The sequence below is a fragment of the Arabidopsis lyrata genome (assembly GCF_000004255.2).
Source record: "Arabidopsis lyrata subsp. lyrata unplaced genomic scaffold ARALYscaffold_3, whole genome shotgun sequence".
NCBI classification, from domain to species: domain Eukaryota; kingdom Viridiplantae; phylum Streptophyta; class Magnoliopsida; order Brassicales; family Brassicaceae; genus Arabidopsis; species Arabidopsis lyrata.
In genome coordinates, this window is record NW_003302553.1 from 5,195,142 (window position 1) to 5,219,527 (window position 24,386).

Sequence of the window (24,386 nt, forward strand, 5' to 3'; positions counted from 1 at the left end):
CTATCTCTATCTCTCTTTTATTTTTGCTGTTTCAAGAATATACTTGAAACATACTCAGAAAGAGAGAAAGGGGTATTATAAAGGAGCGAGAAGGTAGTTGCTACGTCTCTCAATTGGTAACCATTTAATTTATAATTAGGGTCTTGCAGCTAATTTATTTAGTTGATTCATAAACTTCAAGATTACATTTCCTTCAGGTACATCCCCACATAATTTCTGTACAATATTTCATCTTATCCACCAAAGTATATTTACTTGCATACAAAGAAAATTAAATGAATGTGTTGGCATTGCAACATAGAGAACGTGTCAAGAAAAGAGAAACGAAGAAGCAGAGAGAAGCCAGCACGAAAGTCCCGGAAAGGGACACGTCGAACCTGCCTCACCTTATATACGATGTCTCATGTCCCCTCGTGATGCCTGAAACCCTAAAAATGGCAAAGAACAAGGACGACATAAAGTACGCAACGGCTCAAGCGAAGCTATCGGAAGACGAACCTATCCGTGTAAGTTACAAACACGGGACACCATTAGAAGGAGGCAAGATCGCAGAGTCGGAGCCTGTAGAGCTGTTCTCGAGCGCTCAACGTATCGAGAAGGGGAAAGATCATTCAGCATCAGGCGATCAAACACAGATGCAACGTGACATCTTTGATATAAAGGGAACACGCACGGACGATAGTCCCCGTTGAATTCACAGTTAGAGTTGGTATCGGGTTTAATTTGTTCGATATATGTAGGCAACTATAGCTATCAAAATAAGACAGACTGGATGCATGTTCTAAGAGCTAACGATAACTACAATCTCTACACTCAAATAAACACAACATATATATAACAGACTGAAGTAATGAAATACTCAAAAACAAATATCTGTTTTGCCAGAAATGCATCTAGTAGATAAAGGAGTGAACCAAATTCTGAATACAGACTCGGATGATTGTTCAAGATTAAATGCAAAAAGTCACAAAAGGTTCAAAAACTGATTCAAGAAGGCAAGAAACTAGAAATAAGACACATCCACAATGGAATGGACTACTTGGATCGCTGTCTCATCTTTCGGCGCTTCCTCTTTAGTCTCCTCATACGCTTCTTCTTCCACTGGCAAAAAAATGTTCAGCCAAAGTCAATGACAGTATCAAGAACTGGAATTTATAATCTTCTACAAACTTCTATGAATAGTATACAAATGAAGTGAAATTTACGAAAGAACCATTAATCTTATCTAAGCACAACGCTATAAGAAATTGAGTAGATCGCTATAACAAAACAAGAGATCACTAATTATTTCACTCCTAATTTTATATCTAACATAGCACTTCCCAGTAATCATTTCAAGGTAGATTTGTTCTCTATATGTATAACAATCAATTCAATAGAGAGTCAAATTGACAAGGTAATCTATAGAGCAGCATAAAAAATTAAGAACAGTAAGCAAATCCAAGTATCTAAGACACAACAAATCATAGAGAAAAGAAAAGCAGATTACAGAGGAAATGAACAAACCTTGGCTCTCATGATGCTTCGTTCGCCGTTCTCTCCACTTACGAGGAGAGTCTCCAAAATATATAGCTAGGGTTTTCCGTTTTCCCTTGCTAAATTCTGATAAGGCCCTGATATTTCAAATGGGCCTAAAAATTGAAGGCCCCTATAACGATTTTAGATTATATAATTGAGATTAAGAAAGTGAAAGATGAATAAATATGGGAGAGATTAGAGAAGAAGAAGAAGAAAGTACAAAGATGTGGTACACAGCGAGATTGTGAGAAGAAGACAAGAAAAACAAGTGCTGCTGCTTCTTCTTACCCATCATCAACACATACTCCCAGTTTTGACTTTAACAGTGAATATAACTCATTTACATCCTCATTATTGCCCATTACAAATCACATATACATATTTCTTTTTGTTTTCTTTTGTATTTTTGCTGCTCTCTGTGCTCTTTTTATTGTAAAGTAATAGTACTATTAAATTTGTCGCATCTGGTTCACTGTAACAAACAGGTAAGAACCCAGCTCAAGCTGCCCTCTCTTTTTTCTGCAGCCAATATATGTATGTCCCCTTGTTCCATTCACATTCACACTCACTAAATGCCAATGTAAGATAGAGAGACGAGAGAGAGAGAGATAGAGATGATGTTCCATGCTCATAACAAAACTTATCATATAATATCGGTCAAACGAGAGGGGCTACCACCAGCCTGATTTAATGCATGCCATGGAATTATTACTATTTTTCTGCATTAGATATACATAGCATCCTAGCTGTGGATCTTTATCACTCTCACACTATATAACAATTGTTGCCAAGTTAAGATAAGGACCTGCATTGTTTCAATTCATATAGAGTGGGTGGTGTACTGGTGTAGTCACGCGCATTATTAATGTATAACGTAATTTTCCCGAATCTCATAAAACGACTAAATACCTAGAATTAAAACCGCTCATATTTTTTAGTGTTTCATATTCAACGTGAAAATGATGTCCACTTTCCGTCATAATTCTTAGACCATCTCTATTGGGAGTATCTAGGTGAGACAATCTCCAATAAAACAGAATAAAAAATTAAAAAAGGAGGAGAGAGGACAGAAACTGTTTCTCATTTGAGAAACTCTGAGACACCCATTTTTACAGTTGTCTTCTTCTAATTAGTTTAAATAAACAATTAAATAATAAAAAATTAATATTATTTTATTTGTTAAACACTCAATAGAGTTTCTAACATATGGAAGTGCTCTTATATTTTTCTCTCCCTTTCATGCTCTCTCCAATAACGAGAAACATCAAACTTTGAATATATAGAGAACGAATCCTTAGACAAACTAGTATATATGCCTTCTTAAGTGCCCAAAAAATTGATTAGCATATTGTTCGACTTTACATTTAATTTAATCACACAACAAATCCGAGAGTTTAGGTTTCATGCATGATTGAACATGTTAATCAGTCTAGCAGAAACAACAAGACGTTGCTTACCTAAGGTTTATAGGGTTTTTATAATTGGATTATATCTATGGATTATGGTATTTGTCTTTGCCCCTATGAAAAGTGAAAACTATAACATGTTAATGTCTACTTTGACGTACTAAACTGGGTATCTATTTCTAACTAATTCCTCCTTTCTTGTCGGCCTTTTCTACTTAGGCCATTTGTCGTGGCTCGTTACTCCGATATAAACAATAAATATATATATATATATATATATAAATGCGGAAATATATAGAAAAGAGCAAAGAGGCATATGAATGAAAGCATCATGAGAATCAAATAAGTTAATAAGAGATAGAGAATCTATCAGAGGGCGCAAGACTGGGAAGTATCACGTTCTCGTCTTCATTTTTCCCCACCTTACTCTTACTTTTCTATCCTTATTATTGCTTTTGTTTGGTAAATATATATTATTTATAGTTCAAAAAGTTTCATAGCACTTTTTCACATTTGAGTCCGCGAGTATATTTGTTCTAGCTGATTGAAAATCGATATGTACTGTTATACTGTATAGAATGTCTTATTCGAGTAAGCCAAAAGTTTACCACGGACTGGATGCTACAAGGACCTATATGAATTAGGTTTAGACGTTTAGTTACACCACATATAGATAAACATTCCATATTTCTGTCTGATTTTGAGGCTTATAAAAGAATTCTTTTAAAGGTGTATTTACATAATTCATAGATTTAGAAGAATAAGCCCTCTTGGCCCATTGGTTGAAGAAGGGTTAATTAATGATTCTACACCCAGAGGTCTGGGGTTCGAGTCCCACATACATCAAGAGCATAAAGAAGGAGGTGAAGGAGGTGAGTATGAAGAAGAAGGTGAAGAAAGTGTCGTCTGTCGTGGATCTAATAAGGGTCGGAAAGAATTGTCCGTTGTAAAATCGTCTATGTAATAGTTCTCATAATTTGCAATAAATAATAAATCCAGACGTTAAAAAAAAAAAGATTTAGAAGAAGAAGCAAAAAAAAAAAAACACCTAATAATTAAGGACGATACGTTCCAGTTTTTATTATTCACAACAACAATAGATTTATGTTAATTGAGTTGTACATATCTTAAGTAAACTAAAAATTCCGTAAAATCAGTGTTACTTTTTAACTCGTTGAGGCAAAAATATCGAGCCAATTCAAATATTTTACACCATTTGGATTGAAGGCGACTCGTGAGAACATCCTTTGAAATTGGTGAGTAAATTGTAGTAATATACTAATATGTGGTTGAAAAACAAAAGTGTAGTAATCAGTGTTTAACACTGTTTTTATATGTTGTAGTGTTGTACGTTCCAAATCCAAATAATTGGCAAGAGGACGATGGGTCCCCATAAATTCAAGACCGGTCAAAAAGACCACCGCAGAATTTGTTTCGGACTCTGTTTTGTTTTATGGCATAGAAAGAAAAAAACAAATAAAGACATCAAATTACATGCTTATACGTAGAAAAATTCAAAAAATTAAAAAGTTGAATCTGTATTGGAAATGTATGCCACTCCGAAAGATTATCTAAAATAGATATTAGCTCAGAGAGGCAAAGCCAATATTCGTCTTCGAAGCTTTGATAAGGCATTTCTATAGCCCATAACAGAGTCTCAAATTCTGTTTGAAGAGGAGATAATCCCCACCAGAAGCTTCTTAGTATCATAAAGAGAGGTATATTACTTCCATAACAATTTACCCTTGTCCATTGAAAGAATAGGATTCAACTCATTCAAGCCATGAACCATCTATTTTACATTCTCGCTTGGTAGTTTCCGTGGTTGAAGGGTGGTAAGGTGGCTCTACTTAAATATTGCTAAAAAATATTTATAAGAGACTACCTATAATCATGCCCTTAGATGGCATGCTCCAAAGTCACCAACTAATAACAAAAGTTAACTTAAATTTATATTTACCTCTTGAAATACTTGAAAACAATAGTTTTCAATCATCAAACAAAATAGACTAATCCCCTTGTGAACTGGAAATTAATTTAGTTTACAAGTATGCCAACTAATATTTTTCTGTTGGAAAAATTGGTCCAAATTATTATTCGTCCCAAAACAAAATGTTGTAGTTCACAAGCAATTAGTTAATCCGTTCCTTCTATACGTGTGGAACCATCAAAACAAATGATAAACAAGAACTTGCAGCTTCACATTGAAACCAAAAAAGAAAACGTGAACTTGTAGGCTTATATTATTGTGGTCACTAAACTGAGCTAGGTGAGGACGAAGGAAGCATCCAACGGATGGGATTGAAAACACAGTGTTCGAGAACGACCAGCAACTTTTATTTGTGATGTATTTTTTGAAAAGATGAAATTATTGGAGCCAAACTTCATTTACTCGAAAAAATTGCAGCTCATATGACTGACATCTTTCTTCACGCTTTGACCATTCCCCATTTTACCCTTCAGTTTGTTTTTTTTCGGCCCTTTATTTTAATGTTATGTCCCTCACTTTCATTGCTTATAAACAAATTCAATTAGTATTATCCAAAGCTGCTTGAAGTTACATATCCAGAAGATTTATAGTAGTAAATCTTAATCTGGGCCAACATGGTAAAGCTGTCTCTTTATCATCAAATTATTACACTTAAGTTGATACGGAGAGGATTTGCATTTTGGATTTGTCTCTAACATGCAAAATCATTACTTAATATTTTATTTCTCGTAGAGAACTAAAATAAAAGAGGAACAAAAGCTGTCGCTCCCAAAAGTGTAAATACAAATGATAAAAGTACACTGTGCTAATGAGTCAAAACTTGTTTATATTATTAATATCTTCGGAATCAATCTCTGAACATGGGAACCACTTCTCACTCTTGCTACAGTAATATTAATGACTGACTTTGTTATCGAACGACCCGCTGCTCTTCGAAGAACCTCAAGGAAAATCAAATACTTCACCTTATTTACATTCTGGACCCACATCTAATCTCATCTAACGAAACAACCCCAAAGCGAAAATTTTACCCCCTAATAAAGTCGGTACAATTAGTATCCGGTTCGGTTCTTAGAGTTCGCTTGTCGGTTCAAGTCTGCTTCGATTGGTACGGTTCTTGATGTTATTGCTCTGCAACTGTGCTCTGTTTCCAGACGACGAAGCCAATGACGACGACGAAGAAGAAGAAGACGAAGAAGCGAAAAGCTGGCCGAAGAAGAGACCTGATTTGGGTCCGCTACGGAGAGAAGAGACAGGGACATTGAGAACAGGAGTGATTCTGACATTTGCGGAGTGAGATCTCGGCATTCCATGGTGAAGCTTCATTCTTGGTCCTCCGGTGAAGTTACCGGGACTGCTTGAGCTTCTCTCCAGTCCATGAAACACGATCTTCCCTGAAGCATTGAGTCTAGGACTATCCGCCGTCACCGTCATTGCCCTTGTCTCAATACTACTCTCTGTCAATTCATCAGCCGGTGCGTTACGTCGTGGCTTTCTTTGTTGGTTCTGGTTACGCAGATGGTGGTGGTGGTGAGCACGTGACCGAGCGAACGGGTTTGGTGTTCCGGGTTTGTTGTCGAGATCTAAAGATAGTCTTGGAAGGTCGTCTAGCTCGTGACCGGAGGAAGAAGACGACGAGAGAGAGAGACGTGAAGAGGAGATCGACGTTGACGACGATTCCAAGATGTCTGAGTCTTTTCCCGGCGGCGGGTGAGACGGTGGTTGAGCGGTGGATTTAGAACTCCGGTTGAGAAAATGCCTAAACGATGCCGTTTTGGGGTTTGGAGAAGAAGAAGACAAACGCGATGAGGACGACGCTGACGCTTCTTCTTGTGTTTTGGCGAGTCTCTTTAGACCTAAAAGCTCACGCCATCTCACGGTGCAACGAGGAGCTCTCGGAGAGAAGAGATAAGGATCGACGACGCCGGAGATCTTCATTTCCAATCTTCGGCATGGTTTCACCGCCGTATGAACCACCGACGTCATAGGCTTCTCTTCCGGATTAGTCACGGCGGAAAACTTAAGCGGGACTAGCTTTCCGTCGGAGAAAAGCTCGTCGGCGGATAGCATTGTGACGGGATCTTCGAGAAGAAACTCAAAGTTGTCAACAGGATCTTCGTTTTCCAACTGTGGAGCCAACGGTTGAGATTCACGGGTCAATGACATTTTGGAGCTCGTCCATGAGTGACTCGGTGAAGTACCCACATTTTTAACGCAACCCGACGCCATTTACCGTCGATATCGAGAGAGAGAGAGAGAGAGAGAGTGTGTGTTGTTTTTTTTGGCGGTCTCTTAGGGTTTGTAGAGAAGTGGCGACGACAGAGACAAGTAATTTATACAGCTCAGCTTTAGATTCTCACATCTAAAGCGGACACGTGTTTCTTACTTGATCCCCTTGTTTCGGGTAAAGATTCGGGCTGGGTCGGGTCGGGTCGGGTCGGATTGAAAATAACCAAATCGATTGATATTTCATTCCTAACACGGAGATGCGAATTGAGTGTTAGATATTCGCAAAATTGTTGACCATTTTTGATAGGAAAAATATTAGATTGCATTTAATATGAAAATATATTTTACTTAGTCGAGTCCATTTGTTTATGGTGACCAAATACAAATAAGAATCGAGTCTGATCATTCACAAGTACACGGCCTTTAAAATCTGTTACATATGGTAAGAAATATTTGTATTTACGAAAATATCATGGAAAAATATTATAACTTTTAAACCCATTTCACACATTTGTATGATTTATTTGTATCATTTGACGTAAAGTTTCGATGATTCACTCAAGTGATGACTTATATATCACCGTCAGATATTTTAGTTACGATTTATTCTTGACTTTTGAATGTATATCTTATGATGTTTTGATCCACCTAATCTATTTGTATGTCTTTGATCGGTATTATTAGCAATGCCCTTGTAGCATGCATGGTTTATTACTTTATTTGTTTCGTTTTTTGTGACTTTGCACGTCTCTCTGTTTTTGTCAAACTATAGACTCTCTTTCAATGGTTTTTGAGATGAATATTTATAAATGTACTTTGGAATTTCCAATGTAAAGGTTTTGTTAAATATCAGTGCATATAATTTTGCAGCATTTTGTATGGACTGTGTGCCTCACACCCACATTCCCCAAAGATTTATGTTACATCAAATCCAATAGAATAGACACATTTATATCAAAGTACATTAAACAAAATGAAATAATTTGTTTTTTTTTTTGTTTTCCTCTAAAATAAAAAAGGTAGCATTAAAAGGCAAGTCAAAGATAAGTTTTTGTCTCCCATAATTAAGTTGGTACGATATCGCTTCCATAGATTTACCGATTCACCTCAACTTAATACAAATGACAGCACCAGGTAAGCCCATAACGAAACGTAACTTCAGTCTTAAAACTATAAATGGTCCGACTTGTTATTACTTCTGGACTTTTGCTTGTTCAGACAAATATTTACTGTTTTTGTGGCAACACAATTAATTTTCGCACAGCTTCTAAATATTTAATGTTCAGAACAAAAACAACTATGGAATTATATCATCACCTGTTAATTTGTACACTGCTTCTCCTTTATTTTCTAACAGACAAAAAAGTCTCAGTTAATTACAAATAGAGAGCATAAACTGACCTAAACACCATCCAGCCATTTATAGTTTTTGTTATACCCTTCGTTTTAGTTTTGGTAGTTGGTTTTTCTAAAACCAAAGTTAAGTAGTCTTTATTTTATTCAGATAATAGGAAAACTTAAGGTGATAATTAATTTTCGTAAATTTCAGGGGGAATTTTTTAAAAAAACTTGATTGGAAGATAAAATGAATTTTTAAACTTAGAAAAAAAAAAACACTTAAACTGAAAGCTACATCCTTCAAGACCTATGAATTTATTTTGGAATTTAAAAGAAAGTAGTGGTTAGAAAGAAAAAAAATGTTAAATCTACATGGAGGATTAAATTAAATATATTGAAGTTGACTTTATGACTTGCTAATTATTTATACCACCGTTCTTCTTTCCTCTGGTTCACAAAACTCCCGATATCCCTCTCCATCTCTCTCTCCCATCTTCACACACAATTATATTAACGTATCATCAGATGATAATAAACACTAAGTAAACAAATCTTCAGATATTAATAGAAATGGAGGAAAAAGAAGAGAAGAAGGGCAGTATAAGTATGGTTGAGGCTAACCTACCTCCTGGTTTTAGGTTCCATCCTAGAGACGACGAGCTCGTCTGCGACTACTTGATGAGAAGAACCGTTCGCAGCCTCTATCAACCAGTTGTCTTGATCGACGTCGATCTCAACAAGTGCGAGCCTTGGGACATTCCTCGTAAGTAATTTTGTGTTTTCTCTCTCTTTTACTCAAGGATTCATTTAAATTATTCAGAAATAGTTATATATATATGTGTGTGTGTACACAAAACTCTCAACTCATCTAAAATATTGTTTAAACCATTCGATCGCTATTATATCCATATTCCTGTTTCCAACCTGATCTTGATCTGTTTATTGTTTCTTCTATATATCAAGTACAAGATGATTGAGAAAAAAAAAAAATTCTACTTGAGAGCCACCTGCGAATTAGTATTTTGTTTCTTACTAATTTATCGTGGAAAGACCAATTTAACTGCACAATTATTAATGCTTAGTTTCACATTCATCATTAGACGCATATATTACGTTTATTTTAAGATTAAAATGATACTGTCAGTTTACATAATGAAAGAACAAATCATCCTAATCTTGCAGACGTGTTGAATGCCTATTCGATGCTTGGTAATTAGGAACCTGGTTGGTTAAGATATGATACGGATAGAAATCATTTGGCTATATATTATTGAATATGTCATTAAGATAAAGACAATTCTGAAGAGAATTCTCTTTTTATATTATTCTTATCATCAAGTTTCCAAAATATATTGGAGAAAATACCCCTCCCTTAATTTAAAACTAAAATAATCCATTAATGTATGTGACATACTAATAAGAAAGAAAATTCAACGCCTAACTTGTTATCAATAGTTAAGTTATATAGTATATAAAAAGGTCATTTTCAGAAATGGCGAGAGTGGGAGGGAAAAAATGGTATTTTTACAGCCAAAAAGATCGGAAATACACAACAGGCCACAGAACAAACCGGGCTACGGCCACCGGTTATTGGAAAGCCACCGGAAAAGATAGAGCAATCCAAAGAAATGGTAGTCTGGTGGGTATGAGAAAGACACTTGTGTTTTACCGAGGTCGAGCCCCTAAAGGTCGTAAAACCGATTGGGTCATGCATGAGTTTCGTCTCCAAGGAACACTTCTTCACCACTCTTCTAATTCTCTCAAGGTATTATTCACTCTTCTAATCATCAAATGTCTTTTTGGGTTTTGGAATTCACTATCAAATATATAATTTTCTTTTACGGAGTATTAACAAGAAATGTGAAAAATAGTTGAAATTCAAAAGTCAACTTTTTTCGATATATAATAGAACAACTGATTTATTTTTAAGTTGCATAAAAAAGCAAAACAACATTTATATTGGAACCAAGGTAGTATTACATTATATATTTGCCAATTAATTATACTTTTTCTTAGATATTTTGAGGTTCATATGATCATGATACACTCAGAGGTTCAGTTCTTTATTTTTTAAAACATAGTTTGTGTGTTTTGGATATAAATATCAAATTAACCATGTATCAAGCAAACGGCCGGATATATCTCAATCATATTATAGTATATTATCCCATGACTTAACGCAAAACTTTTGACTTTATCTTTCTTTCACATTCAACCTGAATGTTAAATGTCTTTGTAGGATTTTTCTGACGATTTTTCAAGATTTATTTGTGGCTGATTTAAAATGATTTATGACTTGGTACACATATCTACTCTTAACCATAATTTTGACAAATTTGTTTTGTTTTGATAAACTAAAACAGGAAGAGTGGGTATTATGTAGAGTTTTCCATAAGAACAGCAACGGAGCTGATAGAGTCGACAACACAAAAAGCTGCTCTAATGAAACAGCTCCTGCATTCATGGACCCTTACATTAACTTCGATCATCACATCATCAATCAGCATGTACCCTGCTTCTCCAATAATTTGTCAGAGAACCAAACCAACCAATCCGGTCTAGTCTCCAAAAACTCCAGCCCGTTGTTTAATGCTTCCCCTGATCAAATGATTATCCGAACTTTGCTAAGTCAACTCACAAAAAATGTCGAAAAATCAGAGAGTTATGGAGAAGGAAGCTCAGAGAGCCAATTGACCAACATTGGCATCCCAAGCCCTACATGGAATTACTATGTATAAGAATCATATTAGTGATTAAATACATTTATTCAACCCTCTTTTATGTAAACTGTTATACCATCATCATATGGATCACATATATAATAATAACATAGCTAAAAGAGAAGTCATCGGAAGAAATTGCCATTAGTAATAGCAATCCAATCATATATTTGTTTAACTTGATGTGATTTTATAAATACTTTTAAAATAATAAGAAAACAAAAAATCATTGAATTTATAATCTCTTTTGATAAGTATTTTATCTAAGTTTTTTTGTTGTTGTTGTGCAACTGATTTTATTTACGTTATAATCAGAAAAGGCAGGTCGTCGTCTCTAAAGAAATAATCCAAAATTACTAAAGTAGTTTTCCCTATTATTATCAAAATAGAAAAGGAAAAAATCTTGAAAATTTCCTCTCAATGGGAGAGTCACGCATACCATAATAACTAATTTCCACTTGGTTTGTCTGCTTTTTTTTTTTTAATTTTCTATGTGATTGACTTTGTGGAAGAGAGAGAAATACAAAAATTAAAGGCTTCTTCGGTCTGAATATTTATTTATTTTTGATTGGGTAAAAAAGCTCCGGGTGTTGTGTTGTGTTCTGTCCGTTGGATTTTAATATTTCCTTTTTCTTTCTTATTCTGTTTTTTGCCATAAATCATGAATTTATGAATTGGTCGGTAAAAAAATAAATATCGGCTTTTCGCACCAAAAAAGGATATTTTGTTTAACCCCGTCATTATCCTACGCGCACCGACCTTTCCCCTTCTCCGTCGTCGTCCTTCTTTTGTCTCTCGCCGTTTGTTTCCTCTTTCGGCATCGATTTTTGCCGGTTTTGATCTTATTCTCCGTCGTGTTATTGCGAGTTGCCCTTTTCCGATTGGAATTGCTGATTCCCCCAAATTTCAGGTTTAGGTTTTTTTTTTTTTTTTTTCAATTGTATTGGTCCATTCGTTATTTGGTTTCGATCTCGAGCTAGGGTTTGTGTTGAAATTACCAATTGTCCCCCAATTTGATTTAGTTGGATGGTTTCGCGAATCCGGGCAATGGATACTTTGAATAAAAGTTTCAATTTTTAACTTGGTGTAATTCACGACTTGTGTGTATTTGTTCTGTATTTCTCTGCTTATTACTGCATCTGCGAGCTCAAATCTCTGTCTTTTTTTTTTTTTTTTTTAAAATTGTAGACTGTGAAGCTTATTGTGGATGATGGTTCTTTGGCGCGGCATCTAGCTCCATACACATTCTTCTGTTGCAAGTGTTTGAATCATATTGAGAATGGCTCAGGGGCAGAATAGGACAGTTCTTCAGCCAGGACAGATGCAGAATTCTGTTGCAGCTTCTGCTTCTAGTGTTTCTTCTCAGCCTAATATGGTCAATGGCATATCTCGTGATAATCTCTTATTACGACAGGATATGCTCAATAGAATGTAAGATTGTTTCTCTGTTTTCACTTTACTTGCTTATGCTTGACTCTTACTTATTGTATGTTCCATTGTGTATGTGGTCTTTTTATAGTGCATGTACCACTGAAATACTTTTTGCTGGTTCTAGTTGCTTACGTAGTTTAATTTCTTCTCTCATTGACAATCTCTTGGATTCCTGATTTCCTGTCAAGTCTTATGGTCTTTACTTTTAAGGGAATTTGTGATGCTACTGCATTAACAATACTCTTATTTATTTGATTGTTAAGGTGATCTCTTGTTTTGTAAAGTTTATGTAAATGGAAAACACTCTTATTTATTTGATTGTTATGCATTATTCCTCATTCTCTCCAGCTACGCTTGGTTACAGCAGAGGCAGCCTTCAAAGACTGATGATGCTTCCAAGGCAAAGTTAATTGAGGTTGCAAAACGGTTAGAGAGTGCAATGTTGAGAACGGCTAAGTCTAAGGTTCTTCCCGTTTCGATCTTCTCATTGCTACAGTTTGATATATATATTCCCAGCTAAGTAGTACTTGGGAAGCTTTAGTGTTGCACAGGTGGTCATTGTTCTTGATGATAATTTCTTTTGGCAGGAGGATTACTTAGATTTCCGAAGTTTCGACGTTCGCATTGAATCTAATCTGAAACAACTTCTTAGTCAACGCCGTGCTAATCCTTCAAGCTCGGTCAGTACGATGGTTCAGACACCTGCGGTTTCACATGGATGGAATCAAAGTTATACGGCCACCCCTATGGTGGATACAAGCACATTCAATAGTAGTAATAACTTATCAGATGCAACAATCGAAACCGGACGACTATTGCAAACTAATCACATGAACAGAGGTAGTATCAGTCAGATTTGATGTTAGATTCTATTGTATACCTTTGAGTTTGACACTACAAAGAGTCAAAAAGTCTGTCCCGATTCTTTTATTCATACACTATATTTCGGCAGGTTCAATAAATAATGGTCGCCAGCAATTATCTACGGTTGGCCAGATGATTCCTACTCCTGGATTTGACAATATTGCTAATGCTGATGTATATCAGTCTCATCGAAATGAAGAATATTCTGGAGATGGTGGCAAGCTTCTGGCTGCTGGGTCTGACATTGGAAATCCATCTCAGCTGCAGAAGCAACGTCCTACTGGTTCAAATGACCGTATGCTTTACAACCTTGATCACCAGTTGGGAGGTGGTTTCAGGTCAAATATTCACCAGAATACATCTGGGATGACCAATATTCCGCTAAATGCTGGTGTAGGGATGAGCGGGAACAATGTAAACCTTGCTAATGGGCCCAGGAGTTCGGAAGGGGTCCTCAGCTCTACGCATTATTCAACGTTATCCCAACCCTTGCAGCAGCCTGTCGATCAGTTGCAGGTGTCACATGTGAACAGTAAATCTCTCTAATTTTCCTTTTATTTAATGCAGTTTAAATATCAATGCTCTCTTGTTCGTCTCCCTTCGCGTTATCCTTCTGACGAGTATGTAACTCATAGTGGTATGCTAATTGGAAGTTGTTTTCTTCATGTGAAGGATACTCAATGAGTAACTCTGGTACTTTTGGGTCTGGGAATCTCTATGGAGGTGTAACATCATCGGGCTCAATGGAAACTGCTGTGGATATGAATTCCATGAGCCAGAATTCTATGCGGAGAGTTGATGCTTCATTCGGTAGTCAGTCTAGTCTGCAAAACAATCCATTGCTAAAGCCTCAACTACATCATCAGTTCGAGAATGGGAATTTCCAATCTTCTTCCAGTTCCAAAGAAAATTTGGCTCAGGTGAGTCGTCGACCATTAGAACGTCAATTCAACCAACAAGCTCATCATGGTCAATACCAGCAGCAAGAGCTCTTACTGAATAATGATGGCTATCGTCGATCTCAGCTAGCTTCAAATTTAGTTAGTCAAGTTAAGAATGAACCTCGCGTGGAATACTACAATGAAGCTTTTCAGATGCAGGCTATAAATAAAGGAGAACCATCCAAGCCGCAAAACCAATACAAGCAGAATGCTGTGAAGGACGAGTATGTTGGTGCTCAGAGTGCACCCGTTTCTAGTAGCGAGCTAAAGATGTCTCCATCTTTCCCACCACAAACTCATCAGGCACAGCAGGTATCACAATGGAAAGATTCGAGCAACCTCTCAGCTGGAGTGCAGCCAGTATCAGGTCTGGGTCAGTGGCATTCATCTTCGCAGAACTTGACACCAATATTAAAAAGTTCTAATGAAGAGAGAGAACATTTTGGGGTAAGATTTCATATGCAGCATGAAGGTACTAATAATAGTTCGTCTGTAAGAGAGTCTACAAACTGCCAAACTGTTGCTCCTAGAGGCACCTTGGAGGTTCCACATCTCCCAGTAGGAAACAATGCCTTGAGTAAACAGCTGAATGGAGATTGTGGTCTAAGTTACAAAAATCAGAGGCGGTGGCTTTTGTTCCTGCTACACGTACGAAAATGCAATGCTGCAGAAGATAACTGTGAAAGCAAGTATTGTTTTACAGCCAAAACGCTGTTGAAACATATCAATTACTGCAAGGCTTCTGCTTGCGCATATCAATATTGTCGTCAAACCCGACAATTGATTCATCATTACAAGCACTGCGGGAATGAAGCATGTCCAGTCTGTGTTTTTGTCAAAAACTTCAAGGAGAAACAAAAAGAAAAATTTACCTTCCTCAAAAGAGCTGAGCCTAGCTCAGCTAGTTTAAAGCATGGACCCAAGGAATCCTTCGAGTCTATGCGTACTTCTAGTGAAAAAGACTCTGAAGCTCCATTTGTTGTTGATGATTTGCAACCATCTCCGAAGCGCCAGAAAGTAGAGAAACCCTCTCAATTTGCTTATCCTGACACACAGGGCATCCCAGTGGCAATATCTGCTGGTGTCAGTCAAGCTCATTTTTCAATGGGTTTGCAAGAGAAAGATAGGCTACAAAGTGATGTTTGCAAACCTGTCAGATCAAATGTGCCTATGAATGCAGGTAGTTCTGATTCTTCAAGAAGGCTTGTTCCAGCTTCCCGTGAGCTGGAGAAGCCTGTTTACAAAGATGGTGAAACTGTTCGTTTATCGAAGCAAGAAAAACCAAAGCGTATGACTGAAATAAGCGCACCCAAAGAAGAGAATGCGGAACAGTCTTTAGGCATTGTATCTGCGTCTAATAGCGGAAAGTCAAAGATCAAAGGAGTCTCACTGATTGAGTTGTTCACTCCAGAGCAAGTAGAGGAGCATATCCGCGGTCTTCGTCAGTGGGTAGGCCAGGTAAGCTAACAAAGTTTTAGATGCAAATCTTGTTTAAGATGAAAGATTGGGCGACCTAGAAAGATATTCAATTTATCCTGGCAGTTTCCTCTTTCCTTATTAGGTCTATTTGGTGTTGTTTGAATCTTTCTATCTCTTTCTGCGTACCTTTTTATTTATGAAAAAACTTGAGTTGCACATGGCCGACAGCTGTTAATGCCAGTTATTCTTTCTTTGTAATTTTATTTCAGAGTAAAACCAAGGCAGAAAAAAATAAAGCAATGGGACTCTCCATGTCTGAGAATTCTTGCCAGTTATGTGCTGTTGAGAGGCTTGCATTTGAGCCAACACCTATTTACTGCACACCTTGTGGGGCACGTGTCAAGAGAAACGCTATGCACTATACGGTAGTGGCTGGTGAGTCACGGCATTATGTCTGTATTCCTTGTTACAACGAAGCGCGTGCAAACACTGTTTCTGTTGATGGTGCTTCTGTACCGAAGTCAAGGTTTGAGAAAAAGAAAAATGATGAAGAGGTTGAAGAATCGGTACGCCTCTTCAGTTATTGAAGTTCTGCAATTGTTTTATAGGGATTATATATTAGCTGCTCTACTCTTTTTTTCTGAACCATTAATTCTGTGCAGTGGGTGCAATGTGATAAATGTCAAGCATGGCAGCATCAAATTTGTGCTTTGTTCAACGGCCGTAGGAATCATGGGCAAGCCGAGTACACTTGCCCTAATTGCTATATACAAGAAGTGGAACAAGGAGAAAGGAAACCGGTATCACAAAGTGTTATTCTGGGGGCTAAAAGTTTGCCAGCCAGTACTCTTAGCAACCATTTAGAACAGCGGTTGTTCAAGAAATTGAAGCAGGAAAGACAAGAGAGGGCTAGACTTCAAGGAAAAAGCTACGAGGAGGTGATTATTAACTTTTCCGATAAATCTTGGGCTTATTTCCCACTGTATATCTCTGTCGTGACCGCTTGCTGTGTTTTCTGCCACATTTAACCATATTATGTTGATTTTTTGGAGAGACTTATGAGGTTTACACACTGGAGAATGGCATACAGAAAGATACAAACCTAGTTTATTGTTAGAAAATTCACCTACATGCTTGATGCCTTGTTTCTTATAATGCTCTTTCCTTTAATAAAGCTAAGGCTAGGGCTAATAAGATACGATCAAATCTCCTTCTTTGTTGATATACCAGGTCCCGGGAGCCGACTCGCTTGTTATCAGAGTTGTAGCATCTGTCGACAAAATATTAGAAGTAAAGCCACGTTTCCTTGACATTTTCCGAGAAGATAATTACTCATCAGAATTCCCTTATAAGTCTAAGGTACAGATTGTGTATGCTTGGTTCTTTTTTTCCTTCTTTCTGTTTTCTAATTATGCCCTTCTACTACTACATGATGCCTGTTGACTATCAACTTCCTTACTAACAATATATATATATTTTTTCAGGCCATTCTGTTGTTTCAGAAGATTGAAGGTGTTGAAGTATGCTTATTTGGCATGTATGTCCAGGAATTTGGAACAGATTCTGCGTCTCCCAATCAGCGCCGGGTATACCTTTCCTATCTGGACTCAGTTAAGTACTTCAGACCTGACGTTAAAACAGTATCTGGAGAGGCCCTCCGTACGTTCGTATACCATGAAATTCTGGTAAGCCGCTTTTCTTCTGATCCTGGTTGCTCTCAGGCACCTGTGTTGCTTCCCAATTCTTATTAACAATGGGTTTTTCGGATTGCAGATTGGTTACCTTGATTACTGTAAGAAACGTGGGTTTTCAAGCTGCTATATATGGGCATGCCCCCCTCTTAAGGGTGAAGATTATATTCTATATTGCCATCCTGAAATTCAGAAAACGCCAAAAACTGACAAACTAAGGGAATGGTATGGAATAAATATTTTCTTGTAATACTTGTTTTTCACGTGTAAGAGAGAATATTGCATATAATGATGCATAATACTCCTTCCTTTTCAGGTATCTAGCAATGCTAAAGAAAGCTTCTAAGGAAAAAGTGGTCGTTGAGTGTACAAACTTCTATGACCATTTTTTCGTCCAGTCTGGTGAATGTAGAGCTAAGGTAACAGCAGCAAGGTTGCCATATTTTGATGGCGACTACTGGCCAGGTGCTGCTGAGGATTTAATAGATCAAATGAGCCAAGAAGAGGATGGCAAAAAGTCAAATAGAAAACTAATGCCCAAAAAGGTCATATCGAAAAGGGCTCTAAAAGCAGTAGGTCAGTTGGACCTTTCTGTTAATGCCTCGAAGGATCTCCTGCTGATGCATAAAGTAACTTCTTTTCCTTTAAGTTTTCTCTTTATTTGTTAACATTGTTTCACTGATAATCTAGCCTTTTCTTCATGCCTTTGTTGAAGAAAGTGATAATATCAACCCCCTAACTTTTGATTGTTACTCTATAGCTGGGTGAGATCATCCTCCCAATGAAGGAAGATTTCATCATGGTTCATTTGCAACATTGTTGTAAGCATTGTTGCACTCTCATGGTATCTGGAAATCGTTGGGTGTGCAACCAGTGTAAGAATTTTCAGATTTGTGACAAGTAAGTTACACTTATCGGCTCACTTTGTTTATATGATACTTGTATAGTTTAATTAAATCAACTATATTTGGATGCGATATAAATTCAGAATTTCCAATAGTCTCTTGAAATATCCAGCAAAAAGAAATTTCTTCACTGAACTAAAAAGCAGTATTCTAGTACGATTGCGGGAGGGGCTGTCTAGTTTTAAAATGAGAGATAGACAGTGTTAGCTTTTAAGCACTTGGTGTATTCTGAATTTGTTAGGTTAGTTTGTCAGGTTTGCCTGTGAAGTATGTATACATTCTTTGGCTGTATCTCTCAAGCTTTCTTTTACCACAGGTGTCAGGAAGTGGAAGAGAACCGTGTGGAAAAGGAAAAACATCCCGTCAATCAGAAGGAGAAGCATGTACTCTATCCTGTAAGTTTCTACCGCGATAGGGCTCTAATTTTTTTTGTTTTCCTCCTTGTTGGGTTGGAAAATGACAAGGTTTTGGTCTCTGCAGGTTGCCATTGACGACATTCCTACTGAAATTAAGGACAATGATGCCATCCTCGAGAGCGAGTTCTTTGATACTAGGCAAGCTTTCCTGAGTCTTTGCCAAGGTAATCACTATCAGTACGACACACTAAGACGGGCAAAACATTCTTCTATGATGATTCTTTATCACCTTCACAACCCAACCGTCCCTGCATTTGCAACGGCATGTGCCATCTGCCAGCAAGAACTTGAAACTGCTCAAGGTTGGCGTTGCGAAGTTTGCCCTGACTATGAAGTTTGCAATGCTTGCTACTCAAAAGGTATCAACCATCCACATAGCCTCATTGGCCGTCCATCTGCGACAGATTCTGTTGTACAGAACACACAAACTAATCAAATTCAGACTGCCCAGGTATTCCTTTTCTTTCAATTGTTTTAGCTTTGATCACAGAATTGATGTCCATATGCATACATAATTATTCACTAAATCAAAGCTGGAAAGATAGATAGGCTAAACTGCTCGTAGGATTTACCAAAACTCCTTTCAAAATATTTTGTAGCTAGACAAGTGTCGGTTTACCTATGTTTAGAAAATCGAGTTTGCATCCCTTGGCTTCTCTTTTCCTTATTGCTAACTACGGTTTGGCTTGTTGGTACTGCAGTTAAGAGAGCTGCTGCTACACGTAATGGCATGCTGCACTGCACAGTGCCAGTATCCAAGGTGTCGCGCGATTAAGGGTCTCATTAGGCATGGTCTTGCCTGCAAGACCAGAGGTTGCAGCCATTGTAAGAAAATGTGGGCCCTCTTCCGAATGCACTCTCGAAACTGCAGAGATCCCCAATGCAAAGTCCCCAAATGCAGGTACGTAAACTAACTACTTAGAAAGCAAATTTTCCATGATCAGAATAGATTAGTTCAAGAAGTTGGTGTTTAATAATGATCTGACATGTTTTTTTTTCAGAGAGTTGAGAGCTCATTTTAGTAGAAAGCAGCAACAGGCAGATTCAAGACGCAGAGCAGCGGTGATGGAGATGGTGCGGCAGAGAGCTGCTGATGCAACGACCTCCACTCCTGACTGATTAACAGAGACATGTTATCATTTCTGTCTAGGGGGTCAAGGGTTCGTGCCAGAAGTAACGATGCAAATGGCAATTGAATCAAGAAAGAATGAGATATTTTTTGGTTGATTAATTTGGAGATTCAAGAAGCTAGTTTAGGAGAGCTCATGGGAAAATGAGCAGACCACAACTGCTAATTTAGGTTCGACGAGGAGGTACATAGATATTTTTTCTTACATGTATTCTAAGGTATAGACATGTGTATATGTGAATTGTGATTTTGATTCAATTTTTGGTGATTCTGTTCATTGAATCCTATTGAATTCGACTACTGAATTGGATCTTAATTACTCTTTGATCCCTTCGTATTGTATATGTAGTATTTTTGGCAAAGCTAATAAAGCCAATATATACTAGACTAGAAATGCAGGTTTTCAATTTTTACTCAACTAGAACAGTAGAGTATAATATCCAATTGAACGAAACCAAGACCCAGAAGCATTTTGGAGTCATTACTCATTAGGCAAAGAACTCAAAATACTGTATATAGAAATGATCTTACTATGGCGAAAGCCAATGAAATTAACGGAAAAAACACTGCCAAACACTAAAGTACTAGAATTCACATGGTGATTCTACAAGAGTAAAGAGAATTCACTAGAAATGGATCTGACAGTTTGATGAAACTCTGGGAAGCTTCATAAGAGCATTGGTGATTCTCATGTACCTTTTAACATCCTTGCCTTGATCGACTTCAACATCAACCTTGACAGTTTCAAGACAATTCAAATTTCCCAAGAAATGCCTCATCTGTTTCAGCTCTCCACAACTACCTTGATACCCTGAAATATTTAGCACCTTCACTTGACATGTCGATAAACAGCATACTCCCTTTTCCGTCTTCGTCCTCTTCCTCTTCCTCTTATCCTTCTTAGGGATGCAAGCGCAGGCGTCCCCGCATTTTTCTGTAACTTCATGCACAAGACCCTGAAAGCAAAAGGAGATTCATGTACAATATTAAAGCAAAGAAAAATATAAGGCAGAAGCAAACTTCATGACAAAAATAAAGAAACAGAAGTGTGTGTTGATCGAACGAAATTGATGATACCTTGATGACTAAAGTTTCCAGATTTGGAGAGTTGTTGAGGAGAAGTGGCACTGCTTGCCAGCCTCTTTCTTTGTCACTCTCAAAAGATAAAGTAACGAGGTTGGGAAACAACGGTATTGATTTACAGCACGAGTGAAATACCTGGATTTATTGTCACAACCAAAAACAAAAATATACACAAAATGAGACTTTGCTAGCTAGCCTTGCACTTCAAATTGAATAAACCAATAGAAGAAGAAGACTAACCTCAAGAGAATCAGCGGACAAGTGAAGGGTTTTAACATTGCTCATCCCTGCAACCAGATTAGTAACATCACCAACAATATCCTCTGTATCACCATCCTCATAATAATAGTAGTCATCTGGAAGTCGCTCCCATGAGTGAATATCGAGTGTAGCTTCTACAAGGGAACCCAAATTAACCTGATAATCTTCAGCGGCATAACTAGAATAGTCAAGGCACACAAGATTGGGTGTATCAAACAAACAAAAACCCTTGTGACCCTTAGGGTAATGGGGCCAATGATAAGAGATGGTCAGTCGTTTGATGGAAAGACTCGCCACGGTCCCATTCCAAGCCGGGAAATTGATGTAATCATCATGATTATGTAGGAAGAATTCGTCAAGCACAGGGCAGCCAGAGATGAAAGCATTGTAAATCTTATGACTTGTAAACTCCACTTGAACTAGAGAAAGTTTTTTCAGCTTTGGGAAAAACACGCCCCCAGGAGGAGGTTCAAACTCAAGGTAAAAATCGCATAATGAGAACTTAACCAGTGTGTTGCTAGTGAAGGACTCAACGTCCATACAATGCGTATCTTCGAACAACAAGTTAAGTTCCAAGAAGCCGCGCTCGAGGACAGTGTCAATACATTGGCCCATCTCAGAAGAGTCATGCGTAAATGCACAATACAGAGAGAAACTCTTGAGGGTGGGGGAATCACTCAAGAGATGAAGCGTGTCTTCCACGAAATCACAGAAGTGTTGAGGATCGCCTTGTGCGTCATTCAAATAAAGTCTGTCTATAAGCAAATGCAGATTCCTCCATCTCTTGGAAAGAACCGACGTGGAAACAGCAACACGATATGAGTAAAGAAATGACAAGACTTTGCCGAGAATCTCATCTGGCAGCTTGCTGATTAAATCACTAGAACCCATTTACACAACCTAAAACCCACCAAAATCATTGATTATTATGATCATAAAGTTGAGATTTTTCGACAGTGAAATGAACAAAAATTGTAAGATTCCTCTAGATCTAGAACATGCGAGAGATTGTATAACATTATAACGTAAATGTATCAACTAAAAAAAGTAAACTTACGATTTGGAAATGAACCAGAAGATGATGCCAAAGAAGAACCTTGCTTTGGTGACGACGATAACGGAATATATATACAAGGACTCTGTTAACTGCTTTCCGATTTCATATATATTTTGGAAATTGTGATTTTGATATATATATACATTTTTGGATGACTTTTAGCAAATAAATCCTGGAGTTGGAATGTATTTACGGATGAATGCCATTGGCATTAATTATTTAAATTTGAAAAATTTAATTAAAGATATTACCAACACGATTTCGAGAATCATAAATTCATATCTTCCTTAATTTTCTGAGTCATTAATGTGATAATCTTTAGGAAATATTTTTCTGTAAAAAAAAAAATGCACATTAATGAAGGCATTAAAATCGACACTAACAATTAAATTATTTAGATATTCAATTATTTTAAGATTCTTATATCTTATTTGATATATTTTTTTAATATCTTATTCTTTAATTACTGCGTTTAGAATTTATTGGTTGTTACCTATTTTTTTGGTGAAATTTATTGGTTGTTAGTTGTTACTTAATAAGTAATTATGGTGCGTTTATTTTAGTTAATATCTAATTTAAAGGATTTGTTTTCTTTTATTATTAATAAACGAATAACATGTATAGAAATAAAAGATTTTTCTTGCGACTCCATAATAAAAATATTAAACTCTTATTTTCTACATTTCTTACACATAATATCCTCTTATTCAATAACAAAAAATATATATTGCATATTTTTAAAAAATATTTATAATATTTAAATTATATAAAAAGTTTGTAATATTAATATTATTTCAACTCTATACAAATTTAATATATATGTATATATATCTTATGGGAACCATTTAAAAGAAATTTTTAAATTGACTTGAATTATATAGCTTTTAAATAAAAGTATTATTAAAAAGAAAAATAACTAAATGATGTTTAATTTCACGGGACGGGTAATATGATGGGACGGGTTTGGGTTGATATTTATAAAAGATAGTATACCACGGGTGAAATCCTAAAATTAAAAATCAAAATAATCTATCAAAAAAATTACATTTTGATTTTTTTAAGAAAATATAGCCCCGCGGTGCACCGCGGGTTAAAATCTAGTTTATTACTAATTGATAGTATAAAAATCAGGTATTTAATATTTATTAAGGTTCCTTTTTAAAAACCAGAATATTCGCTATATATAGACCAATCATAGATACGTTAAACAGAAATCAATATTTTGTGAATCTCTTAGTAATTATTACTTTCTTTCTTTTATCTTTTTGATAGGGAAAAAACCTGAAAAAACCGTCATCTATTTTTTATTTGGCCGTTTAATACGTGTAGTTTTAAAATTGGAATAAAAATGCCTACTTTAATTGTTGTTGTCTTTTAAATACTTTGTTTTTAAAATTTTGGTAGATTCGTACCTCCGCGTTAACGGCCGTTAACGATGGTAACGGAATTGCTAACTAGGGTTAAAACTTAACCGATTGTGTTTACGTATATATATACAATATCTTTTGAAACCTATACCAACGTATTGCTGTAGTCAAGTGGTAATGTATGTGTTGAACTAACCACCCCGAACCAGAGATCGAGTCCCACATCTATCCTTTTCAGACGTTTATAACTTTTTTTTTTTTTTTTTTTTCTGACTTTGTCTTCTTCGATGCCTAAACAGAATCTTCACTTGAATCCTTCTCATATCAGCTCTCACCATCACTTCCGTCAGCCTTTCACCGGGGCTCCATCGCCGATTCCTCCCATTTCTCCTTACTCTCAGATCCCGACGACTTTACAACCTAGGCATTCTCGGTCTATGTCGCAACCATCGTCTTTCTTCTCCTTTGATTCATTGCCGCCGTCAAATCCGCCGGTTTCGGTGTCGGTGGAGGAAAAAACCGGCGCCGGATTTAGCCTCTCTCTGCCTCCGTCACCGTTTACGATGTGTCATTCTTCTAGCTCTCGGAACGTCGAAGATGGGGAGAATCGGTGAAGTCAAA

General features: G+C 36.8%; 5 protein-coding genes across 6 annotated transcripts; 3 read left to right on the forward strand and 2 right to left on the reverse strand.

Annotated features, from left to right (window-relative positions):
• Positions 1 to 40: 40 nt before the first annotated feature.
• Positions 41 to 1,015, forward strand: LOC9321001. Its single transcript, XM_021030205.1, has one exon. The coding sequence runs from the start codon at positions 276 to 278 to the stop codon at positions 690 to 692; it is 417 nt and encodes a 138-aa protein (XP_020885864.1). The 5' UTR covers positions 41 to 275; the 3' UTR covers positions 693 to 1,015.
• Positions 1,016 to 5,544: 4,529 nt separating this feature from the next.
• Positions 5,545 to 7,789, reverse strand: LOC9318865. The gene has a single exon (XM_002884889.2). The coding sequence runs from the start codon at positions 7,141 to 7,143 to the stop codon at positions 5,986 to 5,988; it is 1,158 nt and encodes a 385-aa protein (XP_002884935.1). The 5' UTR covers positions 7,144 to 7,789; the 3' UTR covers positions 5,545 to 5,985.
• A 1,130-nt stretch (positions 7,790 to 8,919) lies between these two features.
• LOC9321002 (NAC domain-containing protein 21/22) lies at positions 8,920 to 11,339 on the forward strand. Its single transcript, XM_002882753.2, has 3 exons — positions 8,920 to 9,244; positions 9,972 to 10,246; positions 10,845 to 11,339. The coding sequence occupies exons 1-3, from the start codon at positions 9,052 to 9,054 to the stop codon at positions 11,217 to 11,219; spliced, it is 843 nt and encodes a 280-aa protein (XP_002882799.1). The 5' UTR covers positions 8,920 to 9,051; the 3' UTR covers positions 11,220 to 11,339.
• A 511-nt stretch (positions 11,340 to 11,850) lies between these two features.
• On the forward strand, positions 11,851 to 20,359 carry LOC9318866 (histone acetyltransferase HAC5). Of its 2 annotated transcripts, XM_002882754.2 has the most exons (17): positions 11,851 to 12,111; positions 12,390 to 12,632; positions 12,981 to 13,095; positions 13,220 to 13,472; positions 13,585 to 14,028; positions 14,169 to 15,895; positions 16,126 to 16,422; positions 16,519 to 16,794; positions 17,087 to 17,215; positions 17,341 to 17,541; positions 17,630 to 17,772; positions 17,864 to 18,176; positions 18,308 to 18,447; positions 18,769 to 18,847; positions 18,933 to 19,319; positions 19,570 to 19,769; positions 19,870 to 20,359. In XM_002882754.2, the coding sequence occupies exons 2-17, from the start codon at positions 12,481 to 12,483 to the stop codon at positions 19,985 to 19,987; spliced, it is 4,974 nt and encodes a 1,657-aa protein (XP_002882800.1). In that variant the 5' UTR covers positions 11,851 to 12,111; positions 12,390 to 12,480; the 3' UTR covers positions 19,988 to 20,359. The 2 variants fall into 2 exon arrangements, with proteins under 2 accessions (XP_002882800.1, XP_020886447.1); XM_021030788.1 differs by lacking the exon at positions 11,851 to 12,111 and having other exon boundaries at positions 12,537 to 12,632; positions 12,997 to 13,095.
• Positions 20,360 to 20,483: 124 nt separating this feature from the next.
• On the reverse strand, positions 20,484 to 22,470 carry LOC9318867 (F-box/LRR-repeat protein At2g29930). The gene is made up of 4 exons (XM_021030789.1): positions 22,399 to 22,470; positions 21,321 to 22,241; positions 21,075 to 21,215; positions 20,484 to 20,953 (listed from the first exon to the last, which is right to left on the reverse strand). Exons 2-4 carry the CDS (start codon positions 22,230 to 22,232, stop codon positions 20,624 to 20,626), a joined length of 1,383 nt encoding a protein of 460 aa, XP_020886448.1. The 5' UTR covers positions 22,233 to 22,241; positions 22,399 to 22,470; the 3' UTR covers positions 20,484 to 20,623.
• Positions 22,471 to 24,386: the final 1,916 nt, after the last annotated feature.